Source organism: Artemia franciscana, chromosome 1 (assembly GCF_032884065.1).
Source record: "Artemia franciscana chromosome 1, ASM3288406v1, whole genome shotgun sequence".
NCBI classification, from domain to species: domain Eukaryota; kingdom Metazoa; phylum Arthropoda; class Branchiopoda; order Anostraca; family Artemiidae; genus Artemia; species Artemia franciscana.
The window spans coordinates 61,788,107-61,805,778 of record NC_088863.1 but is presented as its reverse complement, the minus strand read 5'-3'; the positions used below and the strand labels follow the sequence as shown (position 1 = coordinate 61,805,778).

The following is a 17,672-nucleotide window of genomic DNA, read 5'->3' as shown; positions in this document are numbered from 1 at the left end:
TTTTTTTTTTTTTAATATGCTTACGAAATCCTCAGAAAATATTGAAAAGTGAAATCCTTCCTTTTGATAAAACCAGCCCTAAAGTGATCCCTCCAAAAGTAAAATCCCTCCTTATATGATTCATACGCTTAAGTCCTATTTACGGTAAAGGTATAGCCAAATTAAGGTATTTCCAGCATCAGTAACAAAAAAAACTTACAGAGAATGTTCGTTCAGTGGATGAAGATCCTATTGGATTGCTGTTTGATATACTATCGGAAAAAGATCTGGCAAAAGTTGTGAGCACATCTTCATGGGATTTTTTCATATGCCCTTCAAAATCTGCCCCCGATGGAAGTACTAGATCACAAAGATTACATCGAAAATCATTTTGTGAGTTGTCTTGAAGCCTTGAAGTAAATGCCACAGGATCTCCAGCAGCACATAGTTGTATTCGTAATCTCGAAAATGGATCAAATGGACGGAATAACATAGGATATAAAAGGTGCTGAGAGAGTCGGTAAAAATCGGATGAAAATGGGCTATAAAGTGAAGTAAAAGGGCTAAGCTGTGGTAGCTGATAGCTGGAACTTGTTGCCGCTCTGCCCGTTTCTCCTAACTCCAAATCTTCATGAAATTCTTTGGTATTGATGGAGTCTTCTTCACACATTGAGGCAGGTGACCAAATTGAAATCCTTTTGCTAAGTTTCTTAGTGCTGAGATTTAAAGGGGTTTCATTTTCTATGTCTTGTTGAGTAAATTTTTTGTCTGTGCTTGAAGGTAAACAATGCCTTGAGTGGCCTGAAATTAAAGTGGGTTTTAATTAATTGGATTTCCTTGGACTAAAAGGGATTAGTGAAGCCTCTCTGCTTTTGAAGACTTCTATAGGGGCTATACTATTACAACTACTAGTCCCTCAAGACGTTATTGCGTGCATCTGGGTCTTATGCAATACTATAGCTCACCTGTAATACTATTGTACGACTGCTTGCTACATAATAAGGGGTGTTTTCTTCAAGATGCAGGTGCTTGTTACGTAATGGGAGATCGTTTACTTTTGCTTGTTACATGATAGGGAATTGTTTGCTTTTGGTTGTTACGTAACAGGGAATGTTTTCTAAACATTTTTCTTCAAAAAATTTTTCAAGACTTTTCAAGACATTTCAAAACGGTTTTTAAGACATTTTTCTTCAAGACATTTTTCAAGACGTTTCAAGACCCAGACGTTTTTAAGGCGTTTTTCCTCAGGATGTTTTTGAAGACATTTTAAGACGTTTCGAGACTTTTTAAAGACATTTTCCTTCAAGAGGTCTTTAAGACATTCCAAGGTGTTTTTAGGACATATTTCTTCAAGACATCTTTCAAGACGTTTTTAAGGCATTCGCCTTAAAAACGCTTTTCAAGACATTTCTAGACATTTCAAGACATTTTTATGACATTTTTCTTCAAGAAGTCTTTCAAGACATTTCAAGACGTTTTAACACATATTCTTTCAAGAAATTTTTCCAAGACGTTTCAACACGTTTCATATTATTTCAAGATACTTTTTAAATATTTTTCTCAAGATGTTTTTCAAGATGTTTCAAGACATTTTAAGACATTTTTCTCCCCAGACAGTTCTCTATAAGATGAAGGTGTTTATTACGTCCTAGGTATTGCTTACTTATGCAAACGTATGCAGGTGGCTGCTGCGTAATGTGGTTTGTTTTCTTCAGGATGTCTTTGGTCGTTACGTAATAGGTTAGGTTTTCATCAAGACATGTCAAGATCCTATTAAGAAATTTTCTGTTCAAGATGCTTTTCAAGACGTTTCAAGACGTTTCAAGATGTTTTTCCAAACATTTCAAGATATTGTAAAATGTATTTGAGACATTTTTCTTCAAAATGTTTTCGAGACGTTTCAAGACATTTTAAGATGTGTTTTGAGAATGTTACCCCAAGAAGTTTACAAAAGACAATTACAATTAAAACAATTTTCAGAAACACATCTATAACAAACAGAATATCCGAAAGTTTGAGTAGCCCTTTAATTGTTTGAATGTTATAATAAAAAAAAAGAAGAAAAAGGACAAAAATGAGTACAGTACCCTATTATTTAATATTATATCAATTTTCAGATATATACTGATGAAAAAATCTGTAAATTTGAAAAGCGCTTTAAAGTTTTTGAGTACTATATTAAACTAAGAAGAGAACCTTGTTACAATCTATTTTATGTTTTCGGAGCTCCACTGACTCTCTAGCCTCTTGATATGTTAGAAGAAGGATGAGGGGTAAACACCAGACTTTTATAAGATAATAAAGCACATTTTAAGCCAGTTACAATTGTTCCGTGGAATTACTGTTTGTGGTGGGATTCATTTTTTCATAAACTGTACTTGAGGCTCATAGCTGTTAATGCAATGGATGCAATTAGAGAAGCTAATTTGATTGGAAATTAAAGGTTCTAGTGTCCTTTTAGGGTTGGAGTTTAAATTAATTAGTTTCTATAAGATTGAATTAGTTTCCACATGTTTTCAGTATCTATTGCCTTTTACTATCTGTAGCAAAAATTTGCTCTCTGAATGTAATCAAATCGTTCATAGCAATAAGTTATTTTAAAAGAGTGACATTTTATTATTTTATCTAGTCTCTATCATTAAAAGTAAACAAGTATATTAAACGCAGATTTACTTTAACGTAATCGCTTTTGACTCTTAAAACGGCAGTAGAACATCCGATTCCCGATTGGAAGAAACATCAACCAAGTTTCAACAACCATCTCTCTTACACAGCGTTCAGAAGAAAAGAAAACACACTGAGGCTTCACACGCTTTCAGTTTCTATACTTTGAGGACAAAATACCTTCAAATTTTGCAAGAATTCGAAATTTTTTAAAACACATAATTCATGCACTGAATTTTTGCAATTTGGCGGCTCGAAGCCATCAAATTTAATAAATTTTACCAAATATTACTTTTAACACTTCTAAGATTTATAGATTTATATTGAGACAACCCAATGCTCTCACAATTTCAAAAATCTCCACCTTCTAAAATTTCTAAAATGCTCAGAATCTACTTTTAGAAATTGACAACTCAAAACCATTAAATTTCAAAAAACTTAACTTTTGAAAATTCCAAATACTTTTACTTTTGTGAGAGAAGAGAGTACCTTCAAATTTTAAAGGAGTACAGCAGAGTTCTTTGATACGCTGAATTTGACGGTGTGATTTTCATTAAAATTTCATAGCTTCAAGGGGTCTTACCCCCTTTTCTGAAAATCAGACAAATTTTCTCAGGCTCATAGCTATGGATGAGTACAACTAAACTTATATGCTTGGAACCAGCATATTACATTGTAAAAAAAACATACTAAAAGATGAATTTTGTTTCCCTTGTTGAAACTTGCTGCCATAGATTCAAAACTATGACGTTTTTATGTCTTTTTTGTTAATAGAATAATTTGCAGTGTATTTTTTTCATCACATACCAAACCAAAACACATCTTCTACAAAATGCTGCCGCACTAAGAAAAACTTTTTAGTTTTGTAGACGCACGGCAGTAACAAGTAATAATATATATTCCATTACAAATCACAACATAACCATAATCAACTCAAAGTTCAAATCAATCTCTCTTATTTAAACAAACAACACAATATTCAACATGTTTGTGATAAAACTGATTCTGGCATCAATTCGATCAAAAGTTGATATAGCGTTGGCAATTGCGTCGTCCGGAATAGCCGCAACGTTGCTGCCTGGTGGAAGAACTGCTCATTCCGCTTTGAAATTGCCTCTGAATTTGCATTCTACCGAAACTCCCAAGTGCAATATTTCCAAATGACTGACGTCATGTTTGTGGGTCGACTGATGTCATGTTTGTCGACTGACGAAATTACAGACCGGGACACAAATGACGACCAGGAAACAGGGAATATAAATGACGAACGTTACACTCAAAGAGAAATTACAGACTGGGACACCGGGACACAAATAACAACCGGGACACATGGAATATAAATGATGACCGGGACACAGGGACACAACTAAAATGGGGACACCGAAGGGCACAGTAGGGATATATAAAGGACGACCGGGACACAGAGAATGTTCGATTAGCAATCACCATCAACAAAGCTCAAGGGGAATCATTAGAATAATGAGGTATAGATCTGAATATGGATTGTTTTCCCCTTGGACAATTATATGTTGCATTTTCAAGAGTCGGTAAACCTGACAATCTATTTATATGTACAGACAAAGGGACAGCGAAGAATGTTGTATATTCACAAGTTTTACGTAGTTAAAAACATACGTATATCTATCTATATTCACAGGTGGGACACAGGGACACAACTACAATGGCGCTTAACTAATATGGCGCGAAAAAAGCTGAAAAAAGAAAAAACCTAAAAAGAAAAATTTTTTGAAAAAATCGAAAAAACAAAAAGGTAAAAAACTAAAAAGAAAAAAAAGAAAAAAAAACTGCAAAACTAAAAAAAAAATAAAAACTAAAAAAGAAAAACTAAGAAAGAAACTATATCTAAATATATATAAATCAGTTGTTTGTAAAAATGTTTGTTTGTTTGTGGGTTTGCATATGACGGCATTATAAGTATATAATGCTTTGTATATGACAGGATTATAAGATGACACTACAGACCGGGACACCGGGAAACGAATGACGACCGGGACACAGGGAATATACTACTACAACGGGGACGCCAGGGGACACAAGGGGATATATAAATGACGACGGGAACACAGGGAATGTTCGATTTGCAATCACCATCAACAAAGCTCAAGGGCAATCATTAGAATAATGAGGTATAGATCTGAATACAGATTGTTATTCAGATATATATATATATATATATATATATATATATATATATACAATATATATATTGTATATATATATATATATATATATATATATATATATATATATATATATATATATATATATATATATATATATATATATATATATATATATATATATATATATATATATATATATATATATATATATATATATATATATATATATATATATATATATATATATATATATATATATATATATATATATATATATATATATATTCACAGGTGGGACACAGGGACACATCTACAATGGCGCGTAACTAATATGGCGCGTAACGACTTACGCGCGTAGGGGGGGATCTTGGGGGGGGGGGCTATATTAATATAGCGTTACAGTGTTATAGCGTTAGCGATACAATCCCGCCTTCTGGTAGATCTTGCCTATTATCCACAAAACTATTGACTTCCGTGGAGGTGTACAAACTTCTCAAGCGCATTTCTTAACAGCCATGCAATAATGGAAAATCCTTGTATCTGAAATTCAGCAATCACTTTCGTAGTATCTTTAAATCGTACTAAGCCACCTTGACGAAGCGTATCTGTATATTGCTCCTTCTTATGCACATAGATTTCGTCCTTCGTGCAGCATTCATCCTTTTCATCCTTCATACAGCCTTCATTAGGCTCAGCTGCTTCAAGTATTTTCATTGAAAATGCCAGCAAAAATAAATATAAAACACAATTAATTTTGAAATTGAACATCTTTCTGACTCACTTTCTGAGGAAATGCTATGAGTTTTCATATTGATAACATCAAAACGAAAATCACATTAAAGAATTTTTGTAGGCAATTTTGCTCATCAACGCCCCGCTCTTTACGCTTAAGTTTTTTACTGTTTTAAAAAGAAGAATTGAGAGAAAGATTCAAACTTTAGCGTAAAGAGCGGGGCGTTGATGAGGAAGCAGCCTCTTTCATAGACGAAGTAATTTCTGTTCGTTTGAAGTTTTAATGTCGCTCCTTAGTTTCAGTTAAAAAAACTTGTTTTTTTTATTTAATATATATATATATGTATATATATATATATGTATATATGTATATATAATGCTGCTCCTTACTTTCAGTTGAAAAGACTTTTTCATATTTATTTTTTCATTGTTTTTTTAAATAATACTAGGAAATCCTGTGCTCCCTTTATGGATGTTTTTCTTTCCCCATGACAAATTCCTCCATGGAAAGTTCCCCCAACATATCCCCTTCTTTTTAATCCCTCCCCCAACCACAAAATCCCTTGAAAACGTCTCTACACTTCCCAATCACCATTACTATATGTAAACAGTGGTCAAAGTCTGCGACTTGCAGCCCGTCTCACAGGGATTGTGGGGGAGTAAGTCATTCCCACAGACATAGTTACTAGGTTACTTGACTATGCTAAATAAAATGGCGATCTCATAATTTTGAGGTGATTTTGGGAAAAATGAGCGTGGGATGAGGCCTAGGTGCCCTCCAATTTTTGTTACTTAAAAAGGGCACTAGAACTTTTAATTTCCATCAGAATGAGCCCTCTTGGGACATTCTTGGACCAATGGGTCGATACAATAACCCCTGAAAAAAAAACAAATAAACACGCAACCTTGATCTGTCTTGTGGCAAAAAAATGCAAAATTCCACTTTTTTTTAGATAGGAGCTTGAACCCTCTACTATTGGGTTCTTTGATACGCTGAATCTGATGGTGGGATTTTTGCTAAGGTTTTATCACTTTTGAGGGGTGTTGCCCCCTATTTTCTAAAATATGGCAAATTTTCTCAGGCTCTTAACTTTTGATGGGTAAAACTATACTTGATGAAACTTATATATTTAAAATTGGCATTAAAATACGATGCTTTTGATGTCACTATTGGTATCAAAATTCGGTTTTTTAAGAGTGTCGGTTACTATTGAGCCTCCTTAATGCAGTGCGTTACCATGAACTGTTTAATTGGGAAAAGTCTGGATCGACTACTCCCTCTCAATTTATTAAAATTCCTGTAAATACTTTATCATTATGCCGTCTAGCTGTATCTTCCAGATTTTAAAGCTTTTTTTCATTTTCTTTATATTTCTTCTGTTTTCATATAATCTATCACTCAAATAGTTCTTCAAAAAACCCCTTATCTCCATTAAACATGAATCTTTTTCACTAATATTCCTAGATATAGCCTTAACTTTCTTCCCTAAAATACCATCAGCAACTTCACAAACTGTTTTTCTAAATTATTCCAACCATCTTTCACATTGTCAAATTTTAAACTGTATTCGACTGTGCATTCTGTTGAAAGCTGAAGTTTTTATTGCCCTTTTCAACGGAAAAAGTCATAAGGGTGGCACCATCCCTCCCTCACACCCTTCGCATCACAATACTTCCCCTTAACCCTCATAAAAATCTGATCAAATTTTTATACAGCAATTTAGCTTAAAAAGTTTAAGAAGTTTAGTTTATGGGTGTAATAACTATACATCTTTGGGTAACAAGACTCTCCTCTGTAGCTTTAAATTAAGCAAGTTGCAATTGTTTACATATAATATTTTTTAAACACTATATTAATGTCAGTTGTCAAATGGGTGCACATGAAAATCATAAAAACGGCCGAGGGTTGCATTTTGAGACTTTCAAGGGATGCACAATTAATTAAACTACACTGTTTGCATCCAGGATGGCTACAGAACATATCTGTAGTATCCCAGGAATGGCTAAAAGTAAAAATTTCTCTGGCTATAATGGGGGATGTTAAACTAGTCAAATGACGCCATATAAATCCAAGGTTGATAAAATGGTGTATTTACAATTTCTCAAAAAAGGCTAAAGGTGTAAAATTGAAACTCTCTCGATATGGTTTGGGGATGTTTTACTAATCAAAACACACTTTGCGTGCGTAAGCTGTCAAATCGAGCGTATCAGTGACACTCTAGGAACGGCTAAGGTCATTAAGTTGTAACTTTCAGGGTATGTTGGAAGGAGGTGTAAAATTTAGTCAAAGACACTTTATTCATTTAAGTTCTCAAATAAAGCTGATATGCAGAATTCATGGAACAGCTAAAGATATTGAGTTGACACTTACAGGGCTTTTAGAGGGGAATATTGAGCTAAATCAATAAGCGTTATGTGTGCCCTTATTTTAAAAGGGTGTACTTGTAATGTTTCAAGAGCAGCTAAGGGCATTAAGTTGAAACTTATGTAATTTTGATGTGGATTTGGAAGCAATTCAAAGTTGAAACTTTCAGTAACTGTAAAGGAAATGTTGAACTCAAAAAACGATTACGTGAATCCAGGTTTCCAATAATGGTATCAATAGTATTTCAGAAACGGCTTAGGATTTTAAGTTGAAATCTTCATACCTTTATAAAACAAAGCAAGACATGCGAGGCGCATCAGGGGGGGGGGAGGGGTCTTCAATGCTTCAAAAGCAGCTCAGAGTATTCAGGTGGAAATTTCAGGTAATGTCAAGGGACATATTGAACTAGTTAAAAAACACTACTGACATCCAGGCTGTCAAAAGTGCGTATCTACAACAACTACACAACACCTAAGGGTCCTAAGGATTTTAAATGCATCCAGAACGGGAAATCTGAACGGGAATTGTCTGAACGGGAAATCTGCAATTTATTAGGCAAGGCTAATGGTATTAAGATGTTAGTTTCAGATGATTTTAAATTAATCAAAAAACACTTTACGCGTCCAGATTGTTAAAGACTGTATCTACAATGCCTTGGGAGTGTCAAAGGATATTAAATGAAAAAATTGCAAGACATGTTGAGGGTGGATGTACAAATAAATCAAAAGATAATGTTCGTCCAGTTCAGGCTCTCAAAAGGATCGTTTGTAATATCTCTGGAACAGATAAGCACACGCAGTGAGTCAGAAACCTCAAGTTCACAGTATTAGTTATTTTCATTCTTGAGCATAATGGACGTTGTCCAATCATTTGCAGTATTTTATTATTTGTGGAAATAATTGTTGCAATCTGATGCATACTAAAAAAAAAGTCTACCGTGGGTGGCACTCATTCTAGCTAGGCCATTGCTTTTCTATCTCTTAGGCATTCTTCTTTTTGAAATTTTATCTTTTAAGTAAAATATTCATTTGACAAAAATGAAGGTCTGTGTAAACATTCCTATGCTAAAAATGCTAAATCATAATTTTTGTGGGTCAATTACGATGATCCACTTTCACCATTTAATTTAGTTTCTGATTGATCGCCCAATGGGTCAGGAAGGGAGCCTCACCATTCCTTAGCACTTTACAATTAGGTTTAAATGCTTAAAAAAATACTTCTATTCCAGTTCGTTCCTAATTGCCCAGCATAAAAGTCGAACTTCAGCGTAAAGAGCAAGGGGTTGAGAAGGGAACAGTCCACTTGATATATTAATTAATTTCTGTTTGTTAAGTTTTAGTGTTACTCCTGACATCAGATATTTTTTAATTTAATATCTGATCGTTCTTAAATCATAACTAGGCCTGACTAGGATAGCCTAACCAAGACATGATGACTCAAATTTGCAGCTATTAAATTCTGTATACGAATAATCATAAATACACAAAAATACACCTTTTACGTGGTTGAAATCGTAACAACTTCTACAATAATATTTCTTGATGTTAAGTATATTCCATTCATATGCTTATATGTGTCAGAATATTGCACACAAGAGGGGTCGTAGCATAAGGTCACTAAAAGGTAGAAAACACGACGCGGGAAAATTGCAAAATTCCACATTTGATAGAAAGGAACTTGAAACATAAATAGTAAAGTTTTAAGATATTCTGTATCTATTCACGTGGTCTTCATTAAGAACATTTGAAATTTTTTCTTTGGGGGGGGGGGTCCTTTCTTTTGAAAGCAGGCACACCTTCTCCGGCCTGTAGCTTATGATGGCTAACATTAAACTTAAAGAACTGTATATGCATGGAATCAAAATAAAACCCTAACTCATTTGATGCCTTAAAGGTTATCGGAGTTCCTTTCTTCGAGTTTTGGTCACTATTGGCCCGAGTCGCTCTTTACTTACGTTTTTTCTTATCACAAATTGTTTATAAACAGTGCGTTTAAAAGAAACTAAATCTCAGCATTTTTTTTTTTTTTATCATGTTAGAATATTAAAAAAGAAACTATTACAAATACAAATTTTGTTTCATAAATAAATTTTGTAAATATATTTGCCCTTTTTTTGGGCCCCATTTCTTTGGCGCTCATCCCCAAACTAAAGCTGTTGTATGCACTAGAGTTCCCTTTGTAAGAGAATTGGGGTTTGAGATTGAGCTCAAAAAAAAAAATTAATCCTTTGTGAAAATTATTTTTAAATAATGAATATTTCGTCGTTTTTATTTCTGCATTTGGGCCTACTTATCCCCAAATTTAAGGATATATGTTTTTACTCAATCAGAAATTTGTTTATCTGATTGGGTAAAATCCTGCTTTAGACCCCTTTTTCGGGGTGCCCATGCCCATTTTTACCAAGCATAGATCCCTCTTGTTCAAATAATCATGGTTACATGTTTCACTCTGATTAGATATTAATTCATTTTCCTGTTTTTGCTCCAAAAAGCCCCCTACTTTTCTGACAAAATCTATCGTTTTATTGGCCCATAAGAACATCCCAAAGTTTGTTTAGCCAATCGGACACTCACGATCGGATATGAGCCGTTTTTAACTTCGACTATTTGCATTATTTACAGCCCTTACCCCCTGGATTATTGGGGGGTTTTCCCTTACCGGAAACAAACTTGTATGAGCTTTCGAATATTTTAAACAAATTTGCCTCTCAAATTATGATCAAATTTATTGGGGGTTACGGGAGAGTGATTCCAATTAATTTTACTTTTAAAGTGAGTACTACAATTTCCTAAAACGCCATTGCGTTGCTTCTGATTAGTGAAATTACGGTGGGTGACAACAACATGACGATATTTAATTTTTGTTTTACAAATGAACGAGTTCACCGGGTGTTTCTTAGTTACACAAAAACAAATAGAAAACTTTACATTTTCAATGAAGAATTCTGCATAAACTTAAAATATAGATGGCTAATAAAGCAGGTTCTACTCTTTCATCTGCTTTGTAATTAGAAAGATAGCGTGGTCTAAGAAATCAATTTCTATAATTTTAGTGGTGCCAGACATGTTATCTTACTATTTTTGTTCAATGGCTGGACTGCTTCAAAAGCACTATTTTCTGACGAATGAAGGTAAGAACTAACATATCCTGTGTCACTTTTGTCCTCAAAGTCAGCCGATGAAAAATTCTTTGATTCACATTCTGTTAAAACATTATTTTCAGAAGCCTCCAAAGACGACATTTAAAATCACAAGTTTATCTTTATGTTTTCGTTTAAACGGATTCACACCTTCTAAAGTCAAAAAGGCATTTTTATAGAAGGTCAATCCAGATTCTCTTCAAATAGTACCGATTGGCTGATTCTGCATCGTTGTTGAAACTGATTGGCTGAGACGAGTTTAGAATCACCAATCAAAATGAAGCAACAACACCGGATTCCAGGTGTGCGCCGCGGCTGGAATTTTGGAAGCAAGTAATCTCAAACGAGAAATTGTTTTAGAAGCTTGATTTTCGGTCAATACTTTGAGATCAGGGAAAGCATTTCTTCAGGGAGAAAAACATCAGGCTATAAAACACCAAAAAGAACAAACATTCTTTTCACTAAGGATGCATTGATCGGTGAAGGAATTTTGAACCACAATAAAGTCGGCACCTTGTTTGGTACCATAGAATTTAAAGTGTAAAATAAACCTTCTCAAGTTATTAACCCCAAGATGTTTGCGTGGTATATAATTGTATATTGTATATGTATGTACAATATGCATGTTTTATATTTAAGCTAATATTTTGGGTTTGATGTAATGTATGATAGATCGTTTTTTTCGCAGGGGATAACCCTTTGGAATTTCTGTCGTGAAACCAGAGACTAAATGCAGATATTGTTATGTTAGTCTCATTTTTGTAATTAGCGACGGAAAAACCCTTGAATGCCAAAATCGATGAAAATAAAACGACAATTGTGTAACATATACTTAATGTGTTTAAATTTTGTATTATATTAAAGAACTTCGCAACATGTGAACTCGTAGAGTGGTAGAAATAGAATATCATTTTTGGCTAACGTCATTTACAAATGGCTTTTGCTTGGCTTTAGGACGCTCAGGGAATCTAAAAGTGCATAAGGGAGGGGGCCGATTGCCCTTTATCGGTTTTCAGTGACCCTTTCAACATGCCTTTGAAGTTTCAACTTAACAATCTTTGCCGTTCCTTAGATTTCTCTGTTTTGCTCTTTCTTCAGCCTTTCTATAAATAAGTCAAATTTCATTTACATGGAACTTGCCTTGATCTTGCACGAGATCCCCTAAGCCTTCTCTAAAAGTTTCACCCTATTAACCTTAGCCTTTTTGGGAACCCAGGATTGAACAAGTCCCCTTTTCCCAATAGCCAGCCTTATATATAACCTATGGGTAACTTATATAGCTTACAATAATTGCCTCAGGGGCTGTTGGGTCATCCCCAAAGGTGTAGTCATTTGATTTTTCCAATATGTTGATAAAGAGAGCTATTTCAAAATTTCAGTCAGATATTTTTGTGGGAAGGGCAGCTAAATAGGGAGTTAGAGGGGGACTGGTTTCTGCTGACCACTTTTCAATAACCCACTGATTATGCCCTGAGATATTTCTGCTAGTTTTAGGGTTCGATGTTACTCTTTACTTTTACAAAAAACAGCGTAGACCAGAAATATTCCCAGAGATCATAAAAGAGTAGATATCAATTTCACATTCTTGATACGTTTTTAAAAGATTCTTCTGTCCTAAACTTTCCGACTCTCCCCCAACAAAAATTCTTGTTTCGACCCGAGGGATCATACATCAATTTCTAACTTCACCCTCCCTTCGTCCCTCCCTTAGAACTAATTCTTTGTCTATCTGTTAGCTCAATGAGAGATGGGATGTTTCGGCATTAAAATAAGTCTTTTGAGGTATATTCCTCCCTCCCACACTACAAAAAAATCACAGAGCTCCATTGTAGAAGTTTGATTGCCTTTTTAAGCTTCGTAATTTGTGCGGTGCTCACAGATAGTATTACTATTGTGAAACATACGGACATTTTTCGTGGGGGAGTTTTCTGCACGGTTGGGTGTCTGGGGGACTTTTAAAGGGAAGTAAACTTTCAGGAATTTTTTTTTAGGTGAAGATGTATGTCTGGGGTATATTTTCCATGTAGGGTTATTTTCTGGGGGGTAGTGTGGGCTTTTCCGATGGGAAGTATTTTCCACGGAAGGGGAGATTTTCCGTGGGAGTATTTTCCATGGGGTAAACGTCTAGAGCCGTGTAGATCATAAAGATAAATGGTAAATATCTCCAGAATTTATGTACAAAAATCTTTTTATATTCAATACTTTCTCTTTGACTCCTTTGTTATATATGTAGGGTGAACTATCAAGAGAGAAATGACCGGGGAAATTTTCCAGGGTGAATTTTTGTCGGAGAGAAAATTTTGTGCGGGGAGAGGGGTGTGGAGTTCCTGGTGGGTGCATCAGGTTGGAAAAACCTTATCTTTAACGGAGGGAGGAGACTATTTGAATTTAAATAGAAAAACAAATTATCCTTAATCGAAAAACACTAATTCTTTTAATTTATGATCGTTTATCAAATCATGCCGGAAATCCCCCCCTTCTTCATGAAAATTTTTGACCAGAAATACCCCTCTCCTCCAATAGAAAGTTTCTAGCGAAGATATTTCCCCATAGAAAATTCCTCCCGTGAAAAATTCTCTCAGAGAACTCCATCTCTGCTAAAAGTTTGCCCCGGACAGTTCCCTCTGAACATTATCTTCACATGTAAAATTGAGTCGCCAAAGAGAAAGTAAGACTAATAAAAAGAATAGACCTACTATTGTATAGGAATTCTGACAATTTCCTCCGTTAATTACTTTCCATTGCAAATTCTGTCCCCCTTTTAATACTTTTTTCCAAGGAAAATGCTCCTCGTAGAAAATTCCTTCCCCCCTCCGTGGAAAATTCCCCACAAAAAAAACTGTATGCATCCAAGTAACAAATATTATATGAAAACGATGGGAAAATTTCATGTCTTAAAGCCCTTTCCCCAAAAGGCTGTTGGGGGAGGGATCATGCCGTCCACAAAAAAATAGTAGTAGGACCTTAAAACTTTGCTATACCAAATGGCTACTACAAAATTTATTTCAAAAAAAAGTGTGTGGCAGAAGGTCGAGTTTCCACTTCCCCCTTCGATCTTTTTGTTTATTTTTTGAACATTGATTGCAAAAAAAACATAAATTGGTCCATTTTTACATAAAAAATACTGACACAGTGTCACATATTTATAATTTTGCCTATTTTTAAAAATAGAAACCACAATGCTTGACATTTTGAATTTATATTGATAAGTAACTATTTAAGAATACCGTTCTAAAAATATTTTTCTCGGCACACTTTAATAGAAAATATTACGCTATTAGTTGGACATAAATATGACAATCTATCACTGATCTATTTGATTTGTTATATTTTCAAATATCTCCTTCGTTTCAGCTTGTGGTTGTAAAACCGAAGGAGATTTAAACAAAAAATTCATTGGAGTGACATAAAAGCCATTTTTGGTTTTCTGGATGACTTGAAAATTGAAGTGAAATTAAAAACTCTTGACAAGATCCGCTAAGATTGCTGAATTATGACCTAATTTATCGCGTGTTTTTTTTACTTCCCAATTGTAATTTGTCTTTATTTGTGACAATAGCAAAAAAAATTTTTAATTAAATGTTCTTAAAATCAAAAACCTGAAAAGAGCTAGTTCAGCGCTGTAGCTGCAACACTTCAAAGGGTGTTATGCTATAAGACAAAGAAGTTCAATATCGAAAATGTAAAAAAAAGTGGGAGAACTAAAATGTCCTCTCCATTTTTTTTTGTTATTTTAAGGATGTGCTGTTTCCACAAAAACCAAAATCTTTATTTTTAGCAATAAAGCGATGGTAACATCAATTTCTGACATTCCCATGCTCATTTTCTCCAAAAGTCACCTGATCAAAATTTTGAGATACCAATGTTGTTCAGTATAGTCGAAAATCCAATAGCTATGTCTTTGAGGTCCCTGAAGAAATGGCTGCAAGCTATGAACTTTGTCCAGTGTTAATATACAGTATCAGTTACTGGAAAATATACAGACATTTTCAGGGGGATTTTTTCTGGTTGGGGGGTTGTGGGGAGGTTGTTACGTGGGAGGATATTTCCATGGAGGAAGAGAATTTTCCATGAAGGGACGTCGGATTTCCCAGTATTATTTAAAAAACCGTCAGAAATTCGTTTTTTTAACTCAAAGTAAAGAGCAACATTAAAACTTAAAACGAACAGAAATTATTATGTATGTGACGAGGTTCGTCCCATTGTCAAGACCTCCCTCTTTACGCTAACGTTTTTATAATACTTTCAAAACAGATATAGGACAGCCGAGTGGTTAGCGCTCTAGACTTGGAATCCTGAGGTCAAGGGTTTGGGTCCTGGGTGTGACTAATTCTTTGATTTAAGGTTGGGATCAATGGTGTGACCTTCTAAACTCAGCCAGAGTTGATCCAGTTCTAAATGGGTGCCTGGAGAAATCTGGGGGGGACACCGGAAGCGTCAGACCATTTGCCCCCAATCATGCATTCGAAGTGATTGATTTAGGCGATCAGTACCCGCGCAACGCAGACCAATGGTAACATGCGAAAAAGTCGTTTTTTAAAGTTTCATGTTATATATTCTAAATTCTTACGTAATTTACCTGTTTTGTATTTCTACTCTTATTAATTAAAACCTGCCTAGACCCTGAAATCTGCAAAAAAAAGACCAAAATCCCACCCCTACCCAAAAACAAACCCAAGAGGACCTTGAACGCATCTATGCTTCATAAACGAAAACAGAAACCTTAAAAAATGACAAACGCAAAAAAAGGTAATAGCATTAAAGCAGTATGTTATGGAACTGCAGCATCAAATGAATACTAGTAGAATGTAGGAATAGGGGGCTGTTATCAAAGGGCAGTGGAGTCTTCTAAGCGAATCTTACAGGTTAAAAAATCAGGCTTCGACTTTAAAGGTACCTTATTTCTTAATTTTGAGAAAGTAGACAAAATTTTGATGAATGGTAACACTTCTTTTAAACTTGAGATTCATATGGCTCAGGGTTAACGTAAGGGAGGCCTTGAAGCGTCCTCCTCGAATATACAACTTTTTCCAATTTCAGGGTGCAAAATTACCCCTCATCCAAAAAATTAATCGTGTTTTTGCCTGCTAAGGTTGGTCTCGCTGTATCTCAAACATATTTTCCAGATGACCAAAACTTAGTTCTTTGCATTTCTTCAAATATAACATATTTACAACCTTTTTTTTTAACACGCAAGATAAATTCCCCACCGCCCTGAGTGTGCTACTGCAAAGAATAAAGCGTTAGCAAGAATTCGTGTAGGTGGACGGAAACATGAATGAAAAAATAATAAAACAGGGGCTAATAAGTTAAGGAAACATGCAAACAACATTTATAACTTCAAAGCATGTATACGAAAAAAGTATAAGACTTTGAAACATTAAATTATGTTAAAATTACATCTTAAACAACGAAGCTAATGTTTTTTTTCTCTTTTCCGCACATTTCTTTTATCCAATCCAGAATTCACCAAAAACTCTTCAAAATGCTTTTTTCTTAGAGAAGCCGCTCGACAAATCTTAGTGAAAGTTTTCCTGTATTCTGGTTAGGCTAGGTTTTTATTACTTATTTTTTGGGAAGTTTCTGGAATTAATACTAGCAAAAAAGGCGGCTTTGCCGACTCATTAGCTAAAAGATCTTTCATACCTAGACACTGAAGGAGTCCTTGAAAAATTCTGAAACTTTGCAACAATAATAAACGTAAGCTTAGTTTCATCAGAATTTCAACTTTTATAATTTATTTAATTCACAAGCTGAAATGGAATGGTTACCATATGGTCACCTCAGAATAAAAGTTGAAATTCCGGTATAAAATATAAAGTAGAGCGGATCTGCAAGCAAAATGTGTTAGGAACAATTATTCTGCATATCATGAAGTAAGAATTTTTTTTTGGAAGGTCAACAGATGTGTAAAATTGTAGAAGCATAGTTTGAAATTCATTCTTTATGGCACATTGTCGATGAGTCTGAGGACAACGTCAGCACCCAGCCCCAAAGGACTAGCCAGAACTGAGCCTTTTCCTGTGTAGATTTCCAAGTCATAGACAGTCTTACTCACGCCCACTCTCGGAAACACTTTTACATCCCATGAAAGAGGCTTGTCTTTCAAGTACTTTGAAACTTAGCCAACACTTGAAGGGAATCATCCGTTCGTCTACACTTTGTCTCTCCTCAGGCAGTATGCTTCTTAGACTTTTCCTGAGTTCGTCATACATTGGTCTGATTTTTTGCACCTTATCATGACCAGTTTTACCAGATGGCAGTACTAAGCTCACGGCTCATAGGCTCACGGCTCATAGCCTCTGCGATTGGAGTATACCAAATTATGTACTTCCAGTTCCTCCTTACAGCTAGTAGCCTTACAATACTCATCAGCAACTCTACTCCAAGGAAACGATTCATCTCACGCTGGGTCAGCTTCAGGGTAGTCCTAGTGTTTGTTTTTCCTGTTGTATGCAGGTTCGTTCGGTCAACTAATGAAGAAACTAAACTATATGTGATAGAAGTTCTGAATAAATCAATGAGTAAGTGAATATCCGCTGCTTTTCAGAAGGAAGCTTTACAGGTAATATCACAGGGCTCAGTCTCTTTTCTTTGTCACTTGTATTCTTTCGTGGCAACTAAATTTTTCTTATTGCGGTGGGGATGG

General features: G+C 34.9%; 1 protein-coding gene across 1 annotated transcript in view; it reads right to left on the bottom strand.

Moving 5' to 3' along the window:
- LOC136041020 (zinc finger protein sens-like) overlaps window positions 1–11,161 on the bottom strand; it is a 27,778-nt gene extending 16,617 nt beyond the window's left edge. The window contains exons 1-2 of the mRNA XM_065725573.1: window positions 10,960–11,161; window positions 200–780 (exon numbers count right to left, since the gene is read on the bottom strand). Of these exons, the coding sequence (XP_065581645.1) occupies window positions 200–780; window positions 10,960–11,125 (747 nt within the window). The 5' untranslated portion in view covers window positions 11,126–11,161. The remainder of the gene's footprint in view (window positions 1–199; window positions 781–10,959) is intronic.
- Window positions 11,162–17,672: the final 6,511 nt, after the last annotated feature.